This window comes from Callorhinchus milii, unplaced genomic scaffold (assembly GCF_018977255.1).
Source record: "Callorhinchus milii isolate IMCB2004 unplaced genomic scaffold, IMCB_Cmil_1.0 Scaffold11, whole genome shotgun sequence".
Taxonomy (NCBI): domain Eukaryota; kingdom Metazoa; phylum Chordata; class Chondrichthyes; order Chimaeriformes; family Callorhinchidae; genus Callorhinchus; species Callorhinchus milii.
The window spans coordinates 9,830,004-9,850,863 of NW_024704752.1; the positions used below are offsets into that span (position 1 = coordinate 9,830,004).

Consider the following 20,860-nt stretch of genomic DNA (forward strand, 5'->3'; position numbering starts at 1 on the left):
TCCCTCCCTTGCCTCCTTTAAAACACGTCTTAAGACTCCCATCTTCGACCGGGCATTCGGCCACCCTTCTTTCCCTACCATCGCTGCCCTCCACCCCACTTGATCTCAACCCCCAGCTCCAGTCCAAATCCTTGACTGTTCAGCGTCTTGGGATGTCCTGTAGCTCAGTGGTTAGAGCACTCGCTTTGCAAGCGAGACACCTGGGTTCAATTCCAAACAGGGCGAAACCTTGGGCAAGTTTCCTTACTCAACACACCTAATAGTAATCCCTCCAAAACAAAACAGTAATAAATTGGTCATTTTCAATCCATGGCTGTTTGTTGGACACTGCTGTGCGCAATTGGCTGCCACGTTTTTCCCACAAATATACGTATATTCTGTGAAGCACTTTGAGACTGAAGAAGACTTGAAAAGCACTATATCAAATGCATGAATTATTATTATTATTATTATTATTATTATTATTATTATGTCTTCCCGATGTGAAAGAAGCTGTGCAAATGTAATTTGTTGTTGTTGGTATGTATATATACTGTATATTTCTAATCTGTGAAAAAGTATATTTTTTAAAATGATGACTTGTAATCTTAAAGGAAACCATAAGAAGAATAAATAACAGAAATAATGTTCGACTGTCCTGGAGAATTACTTGAGGATAATAACTTAATTATCCAATTTTCCTCTTTTACTGTCTTGCGTAATAGATAGAAGGTCCTTCTATTCTTCAACGACTAGATAATGGTTGTACACATTACATTAATTGCAAACTTAATACAGGTCTTTCTGATTAACTAATTAAATGCATAAGGCCGGAGCACCATATGGATTAAATACATAGCAAGGCATGGTTATGTATGTAGGAAAAAGAAACACGCACCCAATGAAACGTGCCAACTGACAGAGATGGACAAAGGAAAGTCATTGGCGTAGCATCTGAACGTTTAGAACCCATATGAAGTGATTATCTGCAAAGCTCATCAAATATTTATTATAAAAAAATGTTGTTCTAACCCTGTAAGAAACATTGTTGAGACCACATTTGTATTATTCAGTGCAATTTTAGAAAACATATCTTCAAAAGAACACTGAGCCTATGAAAATGCACTTACTCAGGATATTCTGTAATGGAAGACATTGCTGATCAAGGCTAATGATAGATACAAAACCACTTTGTTAGAGAAACCTATTTTCATGTTCAAATAATTCTTGCATTTGATACAGTATTGATAATGTTAAATTGTCGCTAAGTGCTTCACAAAGATTGCCGTTAAGTGCTGCGATGGTAAAATCAATGACAGTCTATTTGTAAGTTAAATCAAGATATTTACTGAGGAACAGTTTTTTTTACTGAATATGAAGCAAAATACATTGAGAAAATGATAACATTTTATATTTTTTAGGTTAATAAACAGAAAATATTACATTCTGTAAAAGGTATCGACCATAACTTTGGTATTGTTATTACACAATAAATCGGAATCTCGTAAAACCTGAATGAAACTAACTAATATGTAATTTTGGAACAAAATTTATTTTTATTCAAAAAACATGTTCACTGAATCTTGGAAGCCATTTTACCCATCATGTGCTTCTTCGTATTTTCCTCTTTTTTCAGCAGGATAATATAACACTTAGGAGCAAAAATACAGACAAGTAGGCCAAAGCTTGATGCCAAAATAGCAAATATTTCTACAGCCACAGTATATTTTCCAGGAGAGCTTACATAAGCTGGAATGAAAGTGATCCAAACAGCACAGAAGATAAGCATGCTGAAAGTGATGTGCTTCGCTTCATTGAAGTTGTCTGGAAGTCGGCGAGCGAGAAAAGCAACTACAAAGCATACACAAGACAACAGTCCAATGTAACCAAGTACACAGTAAAAGGCTACTGTAGATCCCAGATGGCATTCAAACACGATTCTCTCCCTAAAATATTCACTATTTTTCAGAGGAAAAGGTGGTGCCAAACATAGCCAGACAGTACATATTAAGCATTGTATCAGGGTAAGGATGAGAACACTCAGGCGTTGTTGTGTAGGTCCAAACCACTTCATCATGTTATTACTGGGAAGTGTTGCATTAAATGCCATCACCACAACGATCGTTTTTCCCAAAACACAGGAAATACAAAGAACAAAAGTGATACCAAAGGCTGTGTGACGTAACCTACAGGACCAGACTGAAGGCTCTCCAATGAATATAATTGAGCACAGAAAACACAAAGCTAATGCGAAAAGAAGCAGAAAACTTAACTCTGAGTTATTAGCTTTAACAATAGGAGTGTCTCTGTGAACATAGAAAGCTGCAAATACACTTATAGTGATGGAAACTCCAAGCAATGCCAGTGTCACTAGAGCAATCCCCAATGTCTCCTCGAAGGAGAGGAATTCAATTTCCTTCAGTATGCAATGATCCCGTTTATCATTGGACCGGTATTCCAAAGGACATTTTAGGCACAAAGTTGAATCTGAGAGAAAGTAAATTGTGATTGAACGAACCTGAATTGAAATCTCTTCAATAAATGTTTGAGATTATAAGAAAGAATTAATAGCTGTGTTTGTTCTTACCAGTGATGTTACTAATTTCACCATCAGCACATTCTATACAATCAAAGCAACACTTTGGTTGTCCTCTTCTTGCTGCTTTCCTTGTTCCAGGGAGACAACTGTCGGAGCAAACTGCCCGTGGGACCTAGTTTTAGAGAATTGCAGGCATTTTATGTTACTATTTTGCTCTTTTGCGAGTGATTCACGTTCAGTGGCAAGGCTTTTTTTTTAATGTGGGCTTGGAGAGTAATTGTTCTCTCACGTATCAAACTAACGCCTTCAGCAAACCTATTCTTACTCAATACCTTCAAAAACTTTGATTACATGGGAAAAGGGTGATTAAATAATAATAAGGATTGGACACGTATTTTCCATTCCTCAGCTCATGGACACGAAAGCTATTGGTCAATGTTTGCTCCTCCACAGCGCAGAATGAGATTGGAACCTCATTCGTCTGGTTGTCATAGCCGAGCAACACACTTCATATCTGACACACTTATGAGCAACAAAAGCCATTACCGTAATCTGACCTCCGCTCCATACAACTTCTTCTTCCCTTATCTTAAATTCTTCCCCTGGGGGAGCAGATCCATCATAGTGCCCGACAGTGACAACATCAGTACCGTCGAGGTCATTTGGTTGCCAATTTATAATGTCGTATGTTGGCACTGGATCCCCGTTTTCATCGAAATTAACATTTTCACCAATCTTTGTGTTGAAATTTACTGTTTTCATGTACTGCAAAATCTATATTGCAAAATAACAAGAGAAGAGGAAACAGTGATGCAAGGCACACAAGTTGTAGGTTCCAATCTCATTCTGTGTCGTGCAGAAGCATTAATTCGTTTGAGTGTGATAGTGCCTTTCAAATTGAATCGTGTGAAAACCCTAAGGCCACGTTTTAATTTTTTTTAGAAGGCCTTAGTATGGGGATCCGCCCAACGTCAAAATAGGAAACAAGAAAAACAAAAAAATCACAAAAAAATTAAATGGTATAATTGGTATTACATTGGAACCAACAAACCACAAGTATATCTTTCTATTTGTTAAGCACCTAACACAAATGAAACCTAAACACTATGGATACGCTTACATGACAAATCATATGAATTATTTCTTACTTGCCATGGTTGAAAATTTGAAATATTCGCACAACTTTTATTGGAGAATGGTCCTTTGCCACTTTCACATGACAGCATATCATGAAGAGCATGAGCTATAGCATAGGTTGCTGTATAGACCTTGTAGGTAATTCTGTACTGAGACACATCAGTATATGTATTATGTACATTCTGTAAATTTTCTCGTCCAGAGCATTCTGTAATTAAATCTTCTTTGTGCTCCTCGTTTCCTAATGTACAATTGAAGGTTCTTTCCCAAAACTCTTTCATTAAGCGGTTTCCTGGATATGCAGAAGGATGAACTTGCAGTAGAAACTCTCTCAACCCTGGAACCTGTACCTTGCGAATCGCAATTCCAATTGTGCCGGAAAGGAAACGTCTGCTTTCTTCTGGGGACAGATGTGTTGTGGTGACCCATCCTTCACTTCCTATCCATTGAATACCTGTTACATTTTGTCGCACAATTTCTTTTAGTAGAGTCGACATATGAGGGTGAGCAAGAAATGCCACAACAACCTTTGTGGTAGATTTCTTAATAATATCTACAGTTTTCAGCAATTCTTCCTTCGAGTATGTTGTAGCGAAAGATTCAGAGAACGCAATACAAATCTCTAGTTGTTCTACAGCTTCTGTGAACGCTTGCATTCCTAAGTTACCATAGTCAGTGTCACTTCTAATGGTCCCGATCCACGTCCAACCAAAGTGTTTCACCAGCTGAGCCAAGGCTCTGACCTGAAAGTAGTCACTTGGTATTGTTCTAAAAAATGATGGATATTCCTTCCTGTTGCTCAGACATTCACATGTAGCAACGTAACTTACCTACGGAAATTCAAATTTGAAAGAGAGCAAATAACCTTAAACTCAACTTATAAGTACCTGTAAATAGAATGTTCACTTTTCAAGGTAAAGGTGTTATTAATATTTAACCAAAGCACAGTAACTGTTATTGCCCATTTATGACTTATTTATGTCTTCTTTTTAGCAGTGAATATGTTATTATGATACAGTACAAAACTTACATCCATCAAACATTGATGAATTTTTCTAATATCGATACAATTTCCTCTTAATTTTCCTCTTGGAATTATTGTTGGATTCCCTGATGGTTTTGCCAGATGAGGCGAAATTATAGCTCACTTCCAGAACCTGACATCCTCAAATTAATGTTGATAACATCAACTGAAAGTGTAAAATAGGCTGGTAAATTAATAAAACATTGCTTAATACCGGAAGCAATAAAGATTAACCATATTATGTACTAATTAAACGATTGTTATTGCATGTAAATACGAGCCTTATTATTAATCAAAGAAAATCGCGGATTTCTAACTGTGTCCAACTAAATGGACAATAAAGTATTTTGGATGTCACTTTTCAATCCCTGTGCTGCAGCAAATTGATATGCTTTTCCATGAAAGAGCTTACCAGAGGAATCCCAAAAGGACTGATTAAGGTCGCTATTGCTGCAGACAGTGAAGAACTGGAGTCACCAACAATAGCGGAAACCACAGGTGCTCTTTTGCAGATGAAATCTGAAGATGTTTGTTCGAGTCTGTTTAAAAAATCGAAGGTTCTTTTTATTGACACGGCGGGTGTTCCACAAGAGTCAGAAATCCAGTAGCCCAGAGTAATGTTGGGAAGCAGTGACAGGTCTTTGTTTATTTCTTCTATTGCAAAGATCATCGCCATCGCTAAACGAAACATTCTGAATAGAAACCTGTAACAAGGAAATTATTAAATACACTATCTGTCGAATTATCCATTGAAAGTAGCATTGGCAACATAATTTTGGAAAGATTTAAACCAATAGCTAGAATTCCCCTTGCACCAGATAAGAAACAATAAAGAAAGATTAAAGGATGGAATCAACATCTAGAGCAAGATGGGAGGTCTCGGTGTATTGCGTTTTTTTAAGTTAGAGTGTAACCTAATTGCCGAAATTGAATCGGACACAGCTATACATTTTTTAACTGCAGACTAACCAACACACGAACTGGACCAGTCCATCTACTGTGTTACATCGGGATGTTCTACCCACATTGAAAGTCGTCCACAGACATCCTTTCAGTTGTGTTTCATCTCGTAACAATTCGAATATAATATGCAAAGGGATCACTGTAATGTCATCGAAATCAAATAATCGGGTTCTGTGATAGTGTTCGCGCCTTCAACAGAAATGTTTTCATCCAAATAAATATACTCTCTTTATAGAGATTGGAGTTGTTTAAACATATAGTGTCACATTGATAGAATATTTGTCATCCAAAAGCGTGAAAATAGTTTGGTTATTTCACGGCATTTATCCGCAACGATCGGTCTACTATTAGAACCGGATAAGACAAATGGGCATTTTCACTAACTTTGTACATGTTACTGCTTTTGGTTCGGTTTTAAAATTCATATCCTGATCCTCAACATCGACATGAATACTGAAAACTCCTCCGAGAACAATGTCGCCGTCTTTAGTTAAACTAAGTGGATCAAACATCCCCCAACGTTTACAGGTTGTCTCTTCAGTCAGCCACACAGGAACAAGAACAGAAATCAATAGCACACAGAGCATAGGGAAACACATAATTTTTAAATGTGCCCATCAGTGTCCAGAACTACAGCTAATCGCTGTTATATACTTCATATACTGTTATGTTCCACTAACAGCTGTGTACATTGGCTTTAAATAGATGTATTATTCCAGGTGCTCTGAACAAATTAACAACTATTCTCAGAAGGAAGCACATTACCACTTTAAGTTTCCTCCAGATAATCAAACCAAATATGAAAAGAAGAAATTTTAATAATAGTCATCTGAGCATAAGGCACAATCTTATTCCTTTTTCATTAATTTTCTACACTAACAATTAATTTAATTAAGCCTTACGGTTTAATTTAATAGGTGTGTGCTATGTCTCGTAATTTTACGGTACACCAAGTTTATAGCCGAGACCGAGACGAGATGTGGACATCAGTTGTTTGTATATCCTTTTAAATCAGTTTACCAAGTAACAATGAAGTTCACCTACAAATTTAGCCAACCTATATCGTACTGTAATTTCCAATATGTTCCTCATAGTTTGCCACATTCTCCAATTTGCAAAATATGTTAATTTCCCCCACCCACACACAAACACATAGACAAATGATTTCTGTATATGAATATACAAAAAAAAATTAGCACAGTCCCCTTGTATATGTCACTACCAAATAATGTCAATTCAAGAGACAAATACTTACTCTTACTCTCTGCTTTTGCATTTTCCTTATTACGGATTTATTTTTAATATTATTGACCTTAAGGTTTGGTCTAAAACTTTTATGTGGTTTACTACTTTTACCACTTTAAATGTCTTTTGAAAGTTCTTGTGCATATTTTTCACTTTGTTTGCCTTTATGTACATACATGGTAATTTCTTACATATTCAACAAGATTTTTTATCCAGGACCTCTTGTTCATATTGACGAACTGTTACAGCAATGGGAAGATATCAATGTGCAAGGGAAACTTGCAAAAAGGCCAGAACATGAGTTATGGGGAAGTTCCCAAGCAAAAGCATTGACAATGATTAAATAAAATGTTTCAAAGGTATTAGGTATCCATTGGTAAATGGAAGTCATTCAGAAATAAAGTTGTAAAAGTTGTTAAAATAGATGGAATTGAAATTTTGAACTCCAAATTAAAGGGACAGATCTAAAGCACTCATTTCTTTGTCGTAAACACTGAAATATTTCTCTTCTTACTTTTTAAAAATAATTTATTAAACCTGATTTAGAATTTTGTTACCAATGGCAGACATATTTTTCTCCAAGCTGCAAAAAGTATATCTTGTAAAATGATGACTTGCAACCTTTATCTTGATCAGATAAAAGCAAACCATAAGGAGAACAAACAACAAAAAATATATGTAAATATATTTCAAATCCATGTAAAGTTGTGATCAACAGTTCTCAGCTTTATATTTCAATATGGTTGCCTGTAAGTCAAAAAGTCAAAAAGCTTTATAAGGAACATTGATGAGACCACATCTGTATTATTTTGTGCAGCTTTAAGCAACCTAGCTTCAAAAAACCATAAAGCTTTTGAATATATGCTTATTCGAGTTTACGGTAAAGCAAGTAATTGCTACTCATAATTTAGAATGGTTATCCAATATCATACAATAAAATGTCTACAAGCGCTTCACATAGTTTGCTGTTAAGTGCAGTCATTTGTAAATCCAATTTTTTAATCAAGGTATTTATTGAGGAAAAGCAGTGTTCTTTTACTGAAATATGAAGCAAAGTACACTCATAAAATAGTATCTTTTTATTGTCCATCAACAATTAGTACATTAAATCACTCACTTTTTTTAACACTACATAATAAATCAGAATGTCACGATACTTCAGGGAAATCGAATAAAACACTAATATATAATTAAAATGGGACTCCTAAATAAAGTTACATTTTCATGTAGAAAACATATTCACTGTTTCCTGGAAGCCATTTTACCCATCATGTGCTTCTTTGTATTTTCCTCTTTTTTCAGCAGGATAATATAACATTTAGGAGCAAAAATACAGACAAGTAGTCCAAAGCTCGATGCCAAAATTGCAAATATTTCTACAGCCACAGTATATTTTCCAGGAGAGCTTACATAAGCTGGAATGAAAGTGATCCAAACAGCACAGAAGATAAGCATGCTGAAAGTGATGTGCTTCGCTTCATTGAAGTTGTCTGGAAGTCGGCGAGCGAGAAAAGCAAATACAAAGCATACACAAGACAACAGTCCAATGTAACCAAACACACAGTAAAAGGCTACTGCAGATCCCAGATGGCATTCAAACACGATTCTCTCCTTAAAATATTCACTATTTTTCAGAGGATAAGGTGGTGACAAACATAGCCAGACAGTACATATTAAGCATTGTATCAGGGTAAGGATGAAAACACTCAGGCGTTGTTGTGTAGGTCCAAACAACTTCATCATGTTATTACTGGGAAGTGTTGCATTAAATGCCATCACCACAACGATTGTTTTTCCCAAAACACAGGAAATACAAAGAACAAAAGTGATACCAAAGGCTGTGTGACGTAACCTACAGGACCAGACTGAAGGCTCTCCAATGAATGTAACTGAGCACAGAAAACACAAAACTAATGCGAAAAGAAGCAGAAAACTTAACTCTGAGTTATTAGCTTTAACAATAGGAGTGTCTCTGTGAACATAGAAAGCTGCAAATACACTGAAAGTGATGAAAACTCCAAGCAATGCCAGTGTCACTAGAGCAATCCCCAATGTCTCCTCGAAGGAAAGGAATTCAATTTCCTTCAGTATGCAATGATCCCGTTTATCATTGGACCGGTATTCCAAAGGACATTTGAGGCAAACGGTTGAATCTGAAAGAAAGTAAATTGTGATTGAAAGAACCTGAATTGAAATCCGTTCAATAAAAGTTTGAGAATATTAGAAAGAATTGATAGCTGTGTTTGTTCTTACCAGTGATGTTACTAATTTCACCATCAGCACATTCTATACAATCAAAGCAACACTTTGGTTGTCCATTTCTTGCTGCTTTTCTTGTTCCAGGGAGACAACTGTCAGAGCAAACTGCCCGCGGAACCTGGTTAGAGGGAAATTAAAACTGAATTTCGCCACCTTCTAATATTCAGTTACCTGTTTTGCTTGATGCTGACTCCAATTAGCTCTACAAACGTTGTTTTTACTTCCTAAATTTATCTGTTTTCCTTTTAGAATACACCAATTTTGCTGCTCAGTAATTCAAATTACTCGGTGTCTCGTGAACTTGATCCGAATTGCCAAGTGGTTAGCACGAAATTGCCTGTTTGCAAAAGGCTTGGGATTTCCCCAGTTCTTTCTCACGATATTGTCCTAAAAAGTTGTCAGTTTGATATGTTTTTCATTCATCTTAAATTTGGAGTCCTGTAGCTCAGTGGTTAGAGCACTCGCTTTGCAAGTGAGAGACCTGAGTTCAATTCCAGGCAGAGGGCGAAACCTTGGGCAAGTTTCCTTACTCCACACAGAGCCTAATAATAATCCCTCCAAAACCAAAAACAATAATAAATTGGTCATTTTCAATCTACGACTGTTTGTGGGACATTGCTGTGCACAATTGGCTGCCGCGTTCGCCCACAAATATACAGTCAATTCACTTTACAGTGTGTTCTGTGAAGCGCTTTGGTACGTCCTCCCGACGTGAAAAGCGCTATATCAAATGCAAGGATTATTATTATTATTATTATTATTATAGTTGAAGTCCAAGTAATAGTCAAGCAAGCGTTACCATGGTTCTTAAATTGGTATTTAAATAATTGTACCAATGTAAAATAGTTCATTCACGTCAGAATGTTTAAAACATTTTGAACTTGTTTTTGTGCCGTATTTATTCGTTTTTAACGTGAAATGCCTTGCTTTCATTACGGCTGTATTTTACACATTTGGTTCATGTAGACATGTAGACACTCACTAATATTAAACTAATACTCTATTGACATGTAAACCACCTGATCATAAGTTCTTGATTACCATGTCTTCATATTCAGGACAGTTTAGGATCTTCATTTCTAATACAAACAGATGTCGCTGGGAACACTCAGCAGGTTAGGCAGCAAATATGGAGAGAGGAAAGCAAGTTAACGTTTCAGGTCGATGAAACATTAACTCACTCCATAGGATGCTGCCTAACCTGCTGAGTGTTCACAGCCACTTCTGTTTTTATTTCAGATTTCCAGCATTTGCAATATTTTGCCTTTTGTTTCGGGTTTTCATTTTGTCTGTTCACCAGAGTTGAAATATCACCCAGTAAAAGTCTTACCGTAATTCGACCACTATTCCATACAATTGCTGACTCGTTTATTGTAAATTCTTGTCCTGCAGGAGCAGATCCATCGTATTGACCAACAGTCACAATATCGGTGCCATGGAAGGCATTTGATTGCCAGTTTACAATATCGTACGTGGCCACTGGATCTCCATTTTCATCAAAATAAATGTTTTCACCATTTTCTGTTTTAAAATTGACTTTCGTCATGTAACGCAACAGCTGTGTGGGAAAACGACGAAAGAGATAGAAACATTATTTTATCTCAACAAATTATTGGTATAGCTTTTCCGGGGGAGGTGCGATGGAGCAAAAGCCCAGCAAGTCAACTCTTTCAGGGAGAGAAGATAGGGTAAAAATGGCATATATACTATATATATTTACTTGGAATAGCTTTCTACATATCTACCGCCAACACTCACGAGACGTACAAAAAATAACAACAATCTGCATTATATAGAGCCACTCACACTGGACAGGGTCTCGCTTAACTTACTTACTTATTTCAATTGTTTTTTACATGATATATTTTAAGAATTACTTCTTACTTGCCATGGTTGAAAATTTGAAATATTTGCACAACTTTTATTGGAAAATGGACCTTTGCCACTTTCACATGACAGCATATCATGGAAAGCATGAGCTATAGCGTAGGTCGCTGTATAGACATTGTAGGTAACTCTGTACTGAGACACATCAGTATATGTATTATTTGCAGTCCATAAGTTCTCTCGTCCTGTGCATTGCTTAATTCCGATTGTGTGCTGCTCCCCCTTTCTTAGTGTACAGTTGAAGGTCATTTCCCAAAACTCTTTCAATAAGACATTTCCAGGAAAAGCCGAAGGATGAACTTGCAGTAGAAACTCTCTCAAACCCGGAACATGTACTTTGCGAATCGCAATTCCAATTGTGCCAGAAAGGAATCGTCTGCTTTCTTCTGGGGGTAAAAGTGCCATCGTGACCCACGCCTCACTGCCCACCCATTGAATACCTGTCACATTTTGTCGCACAATTTCCTTCAGTACAATAGTCATATCTGGTTGCGCAAGAAATGCTACAACAACATTTGTGGTAGATTTCTTGATGACGTCTATAATTTTAAGCAATTCTTCCCTTGAGTATGTTATATGGAAAGCCTCAGAGAAGGCAATACAAATATCCAGTTGTTGCACAGCTTTTGTAAACGCTTGCATTCCAAAGTTACCATAGTCATCGTCACTTCTAATGGTCCCGATCCACGTCCAACCAAAGTGTTTCACCAACTGAGCCAAGGCTCTGACCTGAAAGTAGTCACTTGGTATTGTTCTAAAAAATGATGGATATTCCCTCCTGTTGCTCAGACATGCACAAGTAGAAACGTAGCTTACCTGAGGATAACAAAATGGGGAAAATAAAGTAGCTTGAACTCACGTTCATTTAAGAAGTATACATTCGATTGCGGAACAAGAATATTGCACAGATTACGTATTTTACAATTCAACAATAACAACAACAATTTGCACTTATAAAGCGCCCGTGCCTTCAGCTCCCCTCTCGACTCTCTTCCCCCTCCTCGCTCCCTCCCTTCCCTTCCCTCACCCTGACCATTTCCCCCCTCCTTGCTCCCTCCCTGCTCGGGTCATGACCCAACTGTGCAGCGCCTTGGGACGTCCTCCTGACGTGAAAGGCGCTTTATAAATGGAATCTTGTTGTTGTTGTTGTTGTTGAACGCAGGGTAGCGTTTCGGAGCGCTTAACATTTGCGGAGACGGACTCATAAAGATATGAGAAAATATGGATATTACTGCTTATTAAACAGCCTTCCAATGAGTTTCAAATGAAAGAGTTTAATTTGTTTATGTAAATATTTGATGTAACTAAGAGCCAATCTTTTCTCTTATTGTGCCTAAACAAGCTGACATATTACTTCATAAAACAACGTACCATAGGGACCCTAAAAGGAGCGATTAAGGTCGCTATTGCTGCGGAAAGTGAAGAACTGGAGTCACCAACAATAGCAGAAACCACAGGTGCCCTTTTGCAGGTGAAATCTGAAGATGTTTCTTCGAGTCTGTTTAAAAATTCGAAAGTTGTTTTTGTTGACACGGAAGGCATTCTACAAGAGTCAGAAATCCAGTAGCCCAGAGTAATGTTGGGAAGCAGTGACGGGTCTTTGTTTATTTCTTCTATTGTAAAGATCATCGCCATCGCAAAACGAAACAGTCTGAATAGAAACCTTTAGCAATGACAGTGAAAGTGACATTGGTATTTGCATGATGCTAAACAACAACAACAACATTACATTTATATAGCACCTTTCACGTCGGGTGGGCGTCCCAAAAGAATAAAGCAATAGATAGGTTTTCCATTTCTGCAGTTAAGACGTAGCAAAGAGGAATAAAATGATGGATGCAACATTCACAGCAAAATGAAACATCTTACAATGTAACCTATTTGGAGGAAATTTAATTTGACACCGCTATATAGATTTAAATGGAAACCAACCAAAACGATACCTGCACCAGTCCAGCTTCAGTACCTGCTTAACAAACTAATTCCGCCCATGTGGATTTTGTTAATCGTCCACTCATCTACTGGGAGGAGAAGCTAAATTAAAACATGGGACACTGTAATATGCGAACCATCCTGAATATTTCGGGCACGTAAACAGTTTACAATCATGGAATCATATCTACTTCCTAATAAAAAGAGAATTCACCAATGTATTGTCATATAAACCTAGTTATCAGTTTACCCGGAGGATACTCGGATACCACTACAGCACTCGCATTCCTATCAGTTGAGTTTCATCTCATATCAATTCGAATATATTGTGGAGGGAATCACTACAATGGCATCCAAACTCAAATAATCGTGTACTGCTCTATCCTTCGTGCCTTTAAAAGAAAAGCTTCCAAAAAATATATACTCTCTTACAATTTGCAAATTATTTAAAAGCGTGTAAATAGTTTGGTTATTTCACGACATTCATCCGCAACGTTCGGATAAGAGAAATGGACAGTTTCACCAACTTTGTACATGTTACTGCTTTTGGTTCGGATTTAAAATCCATATCCTGATCCTCAACATCGACATGAATACTGAAAACTCCTCCGAGAATGATGTCGCCGTCTTTAGTTAAACTAAGTGGATCAAACATCCCCCAACGTTTACAGGTTGTCTCTTCAGTCAGCCACACAGGAACAAGAACAGAAATCAATAGCACACAGAGCATAGGGAAACACATGGTTTATAAATGTGCCCATCAGTGTGCAGAACTACAGCCAATCGCCCTTATATACTGTAGATACTGTTATATTCCACTCACAGCTGTGTACCTTGGTTTAAATAGACATATTATTCCAGGGGCTCTGAACAAATTACAGACAATTCTCAGAAGGAAGCACGTTACCACTTTAATCTTCCTCCAGATAATCAAACCAAATAAGAAAATAACATATTTTAATTATACAGTCATCTGAGCATAAGGTGGAATCATTCCCTTTTCAATAATTTCCAAGAGCAATGATTAATTTAATTAAGGCTTATGGTTTAATTTAACAGATGTGTGCCACGTGTCGGAAACGTTTTACTGTACCCCATACAGAATACTGAACAAGTATTCCATCAAGGTTTATACCCCCCTCCCGCCACACTCATACACACATACACAAATTATTTCTGTATACAAAGAACAAGGAAAAAATGAGCACAGTCCCCTTGCATATGTCACCATCAAATAATGTCAATTCGAGAGACAAATGCTCACTCGTACTCTCTGCTTTTGTTATTCTCCTTATTGCAGATTTAATTTTTAATATTATTGGCCTTTAGTTTTGGGCGGCAACTTTTATGTTGCACTATTTTACATGTCTTTTGAAAGTTCTAGTGCACACCTTCCACTTTCTTTCCTTTTATGTACATGCTTGGTGATTCCTTACACATTCAACACGATTGGTAAACCATGACCATATTGACGAACTGTTACGGCAACGGGAAGATACCAATGTGCAAGGGTAACTTGCAAAAAGGCCAGAATATGAGTTATGGGGAAGTTCCCAAGCAAAGGGCATTGAAGATGATTGAATAAAATGTTTCAAAAGGTATTAGGTATCCACTGGTAAATGCAAGTCATTCAGAAATAAAGCTGTTAAAATAGATGGAGTTGAAATTTGGAACCCCAAAGTAAAGGGACAGATCAGACTGTTTCTATGTACTGAATACTGAAGGTGCTTCTTAGTACTTTTAAAAAGTATTTTATCAAACTTGATTTACAATTTTGTTACCAATGGCAGAAATATATATTTTTCTCCAATTCGAAAAAGTATATTTTGTAAAATGATAACGTTTATCTTGATCTGAGTAAAGGAAACGATAAGAAGAATAAATCACAGAAATAATATTAGACGGTGGACAAAGAAAGGGATTGAGATGTTCTTATTGTTCAGTATCTGTATATTTAAAATCCATGTGAAGCTGCGATCAACAGCTCTCATCAACTAGTCTTTAAATTTGAAATATATTTCCCTGTAAGACAAAAAGTGTTGTTCTAACCTTATAAGAAACATTGATGAGACCACATCTGCATTATTCTGTCCAGTTTTAGGCAACCTAACAACAGCAAGAAATTGAGCTTTTGATGATATACTTATTCAGAGTTTTTTGTAAGGGAAGTCATTGCTACTCATAATTTAGAATGGTTCCCCAATAATGTACAACAAAATGTCTGTAAGTGCTTCAAAGCACTTGCTGTTAAGTGCAGAAACGCTGCATTTGTAAATCAAATACTTTAACAAGGCATTCATTGAGGAACAGGAGGGATGTTTTACTGAAATATGAAGCAGAGTACACTGAAAAAATATTAACATTTTATTGTCCATCAACAATTAGTACATTAAGTAACACACAACATTTTTTATTATTCCAAAAGAAATCAGAATGCCACGATATCCCAGGGAAATTGAATAACAATATCTAACTAAAACACAACTCATCAATAAAGTTACATTTTAATTTAGAAAACATATTCACAGTTTCTTGGAAGCCATTTTACCTATCATGTGCTTCTTTGTATTTTCCTCTTTTTTCAGTAGGATAATGTAACACTTAGGAGCAAAAATACAGACAAGTAGTCCAAAGCTCGATGCCAAAATTGCAAATATTTCTACAGCCACAGTATATTTTCCAGGAGAGCTTACATAAGCTGGAATGAAAGTGATCCAAACAGCACAGAAGATAAGCATGCTGAAAGTGATGTGCTTCGCTTCATTGAAGTTGTCTGGAAGTCGGCGAGCGAGAAAAGCAACTACAAAGCATACACAAGACAACAGTCCAATGTAACCAAGTACACAGTAAAAGGCGACTGCAGATCCCAGATGGCATTCAAACACGATTCTCTCCCTAAAATAGTCACTATTTTTCAGAGGAAATGGTGGTGCCAAACATAGCCAGACAGTACATATTAAGCATTGTATCAGGGTAAGGATGAGAACACTCAGGCGTTGTTGTGTAGGTCCAAACCACTTCATCATGTTATTACTGGGAAGTGTTGCATTAAATGCCATCACCACAACGATTGTTTTTCCCAAAACACAGGAAATACAAAGAACAAAAGTGATACCAAAGGCTGTGTGACGTAACCTACAGGACCAGACTGAAGGCTCTCCAATGAATATAATTGAGCACAGAAAACACAAAGCTAATGCGAAAAGAAGCAGAAAACTTAACTCTGAGTTGTTAGCTTTAACAATAGGAGTGTCTCTGTGAATATAGAAAGCTGCAAATACACTTATAGTGATGAAAACTCCAAGCAATGCCAGTGTCACTAGAGCAATCCCCAATGTCTCCTCGAAGGAGAGGAATTCAATTTCCTTCAGTATGCAATGATCCCGTTTATCATTGGACCGGTATTCCAAAGGACATTTGAGGCAAACGGTTGAATCTGAAAGAAAGTAGATTGTGATCGAAATAACCTGAATGGAAATCAGTTCAAAAATGTTTGAGTATATAAGAAAGAATTAATAGCTGTGTTTGTTCTTACCAGTGATGTTACTAATTTCACCATCAGCACAATCTATACAATCAAAGCAACACTTTGGTTGTCCACTTTTTGCTGCTTTCCTTGTTCCAGGGAGACAACTGTCAGAGCAAACTCCCCGTGGGACCTGGTTAGAGGGAAATTAAAACTGAATTTCACCACTTTCTAATGTTCAGTTACCCGTTTTGCTTGATAAAAAATTAACTCTACAAAAGTTGTTTTACTTTCTAAGTTTATCTGTTTTCCTGTTAAAATGCTGCAATATTCCCGCAGACATTCATATTACGTGGTGTCTCGTGATACAGGTCAATGAAACATTAACTCACTCCATAGATGCTGCCTAACCTGCTGAGTGTTCACAGCCACTTCTGTTTTTATTTCAGATTTCCAGCATTTGCAATATTTTGCCTTTTGTTTCGGGTTTTCATTTTGTCTGTTCACCAAAGTTGAAATATCACCCAGTAAAAGTCTTACCGTAATTCGACCACTATTCCATACAATTGCTGACTAGTTTATTGTAAATTCTTGTCCTGCAGGAGCAGATCCATCGTATTGACCAACAGTCACAATATCGGTGCCATGGAAGGCATTTGATTGCCAGTTTACAATATCGTACGTGGCCACTGGATCTCCATTTTCATCAAAATAAATGTTTTCACCATTTTCTGTTTTAAAATTGACTTTCGTCATGTAATGCAACAGCTGTGTGGGAAAACGACAAAAGAGATAGAAACATTATTTTATCTCAACAAATTATTGGTATAGCTTTTCCGGGGCAGGTGGGATGGAGCAAAAGCCCAGCAAGTCAACTCTTTCAGGGAGAGAAGAAAGGGTAAAAATGGTATATATACTTATATATATTTACTTGGAATAGCTTTCTACATATCTACCGCCAACACTCACGAGACGTACAAAAAATAACAACAATCTGCATTATATAGAGCCACTCACACTGGACAGGGTCTCGCTTAACTTACTTACTTATTTCAATTGTTTTTTACATGATATATTTTAAGAATTACTTCTTACTTGCCATGGTTGAAAATTTGAAATATTTGCACAACTTTTATTGGAAAATGGACCTTTGCCACTTTCACATGACAGCATATCATGAAGAGCATGAGCTATAGCGTAGGTCGCTGTATAGACATTGTAGGTAACTCTGTACTGAGACACATCAGTATATGTATTATTTGCAGTCCTTAAGTTCTCTCGTCCTGTGCATTGCTTAATTCCGATTGTGTGCTGCTCCCCTTTTCTTAGTGTACAGTTGAAGGTCATTTCCCAAAACTCTTTCAATAAGACATTTCCAGGAAAAGCCGAAGGATGAACTCGCAGTAGAAACTCTCTCAAACCCGGAACATGTACTTTGCGAATCGCAATTCCAATTGTGCCAGAAAGGAATCGTCTGCTTTCTTCTGGGGGTAGAAGTGCCGTCGTGACCCACGCCTCACTGCCCACCCATTGAATACCTGTCACATTTTGTCGCACAATTTCCTTCAGTACAATAGTCATATCTGGTTGCGCAAGAAATGCTACAACAATATTTGTGGTAGATTTCTTGATGACGTCTATAATTTTAAGTAATTCTTCCCTTGAGTATGTTATATGGAAAGCCTCAGAGAAGGCAATACAAATATCTAGTTGTTGTACAGCTTCTGTGAACGCTTGCATTCCAAAGTTACCATAGTCATCGTCACTTCTAATGGTCCCGATCCACGTCCAACCAAAGTGTTTCACCAACTGAGCCAAGGCTCTGACCTGAAAGTAGTCACTTGGTATTGTTCTAAAAAATGATGGATATTCCCTCCTGTTGCTCAGACATTCACAAGTAGAAACGTAGCTTACCTGAGGATAACAAAATGGGGAAAATAAAGTAGCTTGAACTCACGTTCATTTAGGAAGTATACATTCGATTGCGGAACAAAAATATTGCACAGATTACGTATTTTACAATTCAACAATAACAACAACAATTTGCACTTATAAAGCGCCCTGAACGCAGGGTAGCGTTTCGGAGCGCTTAACATTTGCGGAGCCTGGCTCATAAAGATATGAGAAAATATGGATATTACTGCATATTAAACAGCCTTCCAATGAGTTTTAAATGAAAGAGTTTAATTTGTTCATGTAAATATTTGATGTAACTGAGATCCAATCTTTCCTATTATTGTACCCAAACAAGCTGACATATGACTTCATAAAACAGCGTACCATAGGGATCCTAAAAGGAGCGATTAAGGTCGCTATTGCTGAAGACTTTGAGGAACTGGAGTCACCAACAATAGCAGAAACCACAGGTGCTCTTTTGCAGGTGAAATCTGAAGATGTTTCTTCGAGTCTGTTCAAAAAATCGAAGGTTGTTTTCATTGACACGGAAGGCATTCCACAAGAGTCAGAAATCCAGTAGCCCAGAGTAATGTTGGGAAGCAGTGACGGGTCTTTGTTTATTTCTTCAATAGCAAAGATCATCGCCATCGCAAAACGAAACAGTCTAAATCGAAACCTGTAACAAGGAAATTATTAAATATCTGTCAAACATTCACAACAGTGTACGTGATATTGGTATTACCATTTTGGAGAAATAAGTAAAATAATAGAAACAATTCCCCTTCCTGCAGTTTTGACACAGCAAAGAAGCAATTAATGGAACCAACATTTGGAGCAAGATGACACATCTTGGTATATTGCTTACAAACACTGCATAAATGATACAACCATAGCTCGCATAGATATTCTTAATTTGTATTCATGGGGAACAGTGTGACCCAATTTGGAGAAATGCAATTTGGCACTTTACATGGCAACTAACCTGGAGCAGTCCAGCTTTATACCTGGTTTGCTTTGGGATGTCCTCGCACCTCGAAAGGCCTCCATAAGTATAAATTATTTTGTCATTGATTCCCTAATAGGATTTTGGTGTGTAGGACAGAAATATATGTAAATCTCCAAATCTGCCGACAATTACTGCGGACTTGTTTGGGTTTTTAACAGACCAGTTCCCCCATATGGATTTTTTTTTACCTTCCGCTGATCTTCCCTGAAGAGAAACTGAATAAAAATGATGACACTGAAACACACGAATGAACTGTAATATTCGGGGTCGTGAGCAGTTTAGAATTATGGAATCACATCTGCTGTCTGATTAAATAAAAGAAAATGCACCAATATTCTATGTTTTATAAATCTTATTGTAAATTTACCTGGAGGACACCTGAATACTACTACTCACATTCCTTTCAGTTTTGTTTCATTTGGGATTAATTGGAATATACTGTAGAGATCACTAAAACATCACCGAATCAGGTAATTGTGCACTGCACTCGCGTTCGTGCTTTTAAACATGAAACTTTCATCCAAACAAATAGACATTATTTACAGAGATTGGAAGTTGATTAAACATATAATATTACGCTTCAACAATATTTGATATCTAAAAGCGTGCAACTATTTCGGTTAATACACGACATTCACCCGAAATGATTGGTCTATTTTTGATATCGGATAAGACAAATGGGCAGTTTCACTAACTTTGTACATCTCACTGCTTTTGGATGGGTTTTAAAATTAATCTTCTGGTCCTCAACATCGACATGAATACTGAAAACTCCACCGAGAACGATGTCGCCGTCTTCAGACAAACTGAACAGATCAAACATCCCCCAACGTTTACAGGTTGTCTCTTCAGTCAGCCACACAGGAACAGGAACAGAAATCAATAGCACACAGAGCATAGGGAAACACATGGTTTTAAATGTGCCCATCAGTGTGCAGAAGTACAGCCAATCGCTGTTATATACTGTAGATACTGTTCCACTGCACTGACATCTGTGTACATTTGCTCTGAATCAATGTGCTCTGAGCAAATTAGGGAGAATTCTCAGAAGGAAACACATTACCACTGTAATCTTCCTCCAGATCATCAAACCAATTTAAAAATTAATTAATTATAAAGTCATCTGGACCCTACAATCTTATTCCTTCTTTAATAACTTTCCACAGCAACGATTAATTTCATTAAGATTCATGGTTGAAATTAACAGATGTGTGTTGTGTGTCCTATACATTTTACTGTGCACCAAGTTTTTACAGCAAGTTTTACCTTTACTCCCAATAATTGTCGAGGCCCTGGTGGACTGAGGAGTTGATGGTCAGGTCGGGGCTGAGCCGGGTGGGGTGTTCAAGCCAAGGAATAGGAAGTGAAGTGAGCCGAGTCCTGAGAGTGGGGTTCAGTAATGCTCGATCAGAGGACTGGAAAGGGAAAAAGTGGTACATTTAGCCAGGGTCAGGCTATCTGTCAGTCTGTGGGGTGATCCCGGGGTCATGTATTGGAAATTGAACCCAAGGAGAAAATGCATAATGG

General features: G+C 37.2%; 3 protein-coding genes across 3 annotated transcripts; all 3 read right to left on the minus strand.

Annotated features, from left to right (window-relative positions):
* Window positions 1-1,552: 1,552 nt before the first annotated feature.
* On the minus strand, window positions 1,553-5,370 carry LOC103176128 (extracellular calcium-sensing receptor-like). The gene is made up of 5 exons (XM_007889527.2): window positions 5,092-5,370; window positions 3,667-4,485; window positions 3,065-3,292; window positions 2,567-2,690; window positions 1,553-2,466 (listed from the first exon to the last, which is right to left on the minus strand). Exons 1-5 carry the CDS (start codon window positions 5,368-5,370, stop codon window positions 1,553-1,555), a joined length of 2,364 nt encoding a protein of 787 aa, XP_007887718.2.
* A 2,756-nt stretch (window positions 5,371-8,126) lies between these two features.
* On the minus strand, window positions 8,127-12,689 carry LOC103176138 (extracellular calcium-sensing receptor-like). The gene is made up of 5 exons (XM_042339132.1): window positions 12,405-12,689; window positions 11,031-11,849; window positions 10,477-10,704; window positions 9,141-9,264; window positions 8,127-9,040 (listed from the first exon to the last, which is right to left on the minus strand). The coding sequence occupies exons 1-5, from the start codon at window positions 12,666-12,668 to the stop codon at window positions 8,127-8,129; spliced, it is 2,349 nt and encodes a 782-aa protein (XP_042195066.1). The 5' UTR covers window positions 12,669-12,689.
* Window positions 12,690-15,487: 2,798 nt separating this feature from the next.
* On the minus strand, window positions 15,488-19,008 carry LOC103176148 (extracellular calcium-sensing receptor-like). Its single transcript, XM_042339128.1, is given in 5 exon segments — window positions 15,488-16,401; window positions 16,501-16,624; window positions 16,972-17,199; window positions 17,527-18,345; window positions 18,712-19,008. Coding segments are annotated over 5 exon segments (2,349 nt in total). The 5' UTR covers window positions 18,976-19,008.
* Between the last annotated feature and the right edge of the window lie 1,852 nt (window positions 19,009-20,860).

Coding starts and splice junctions, on each gene's coding strand:
- LOC103176138 (XM_042339132.1), bottom strand. CDS start 12,668: ATGGCGATGATCTTTACAATAGAAGAAATAAACAAAGACCCGTCACTG. Junction 11,850..12,404: donor CTCCTTTTAGGGTCCCTATG/GTACGTTGTTTT, acceptor TGTTATCCTCAG/GTAAGCTACGTTTCTACTTG. Junction 9,041..9,140: donor TGAAATTAGTAACATCACTG/GTAAGAACAAAC, acceptor ACTTTCTTTCAG/ATTCAACCGTTTGCCTCAAA.
- LOC103176128 (XM_007889527.2), bottom strand. CDS start 5,370: ATGTTTCGTTTAGCGATGGCGATGATCTTTGCAATAGAAGAAATAAAC. Junction 4,486..5,091: donor GTCCTTTTGGGATTCCTCTG/GTAAGCTCTTTC, acceptor GAATTTCCGTAG/GTAAGTTACGTTGCTACATG. Junction 3,293..3,666: donor CAAATTTTCAACCATGGCAA/GTAAGAAATAAT, acceptor TTTGCAATATAG/ATTTTGCAGTACATGAAAAC.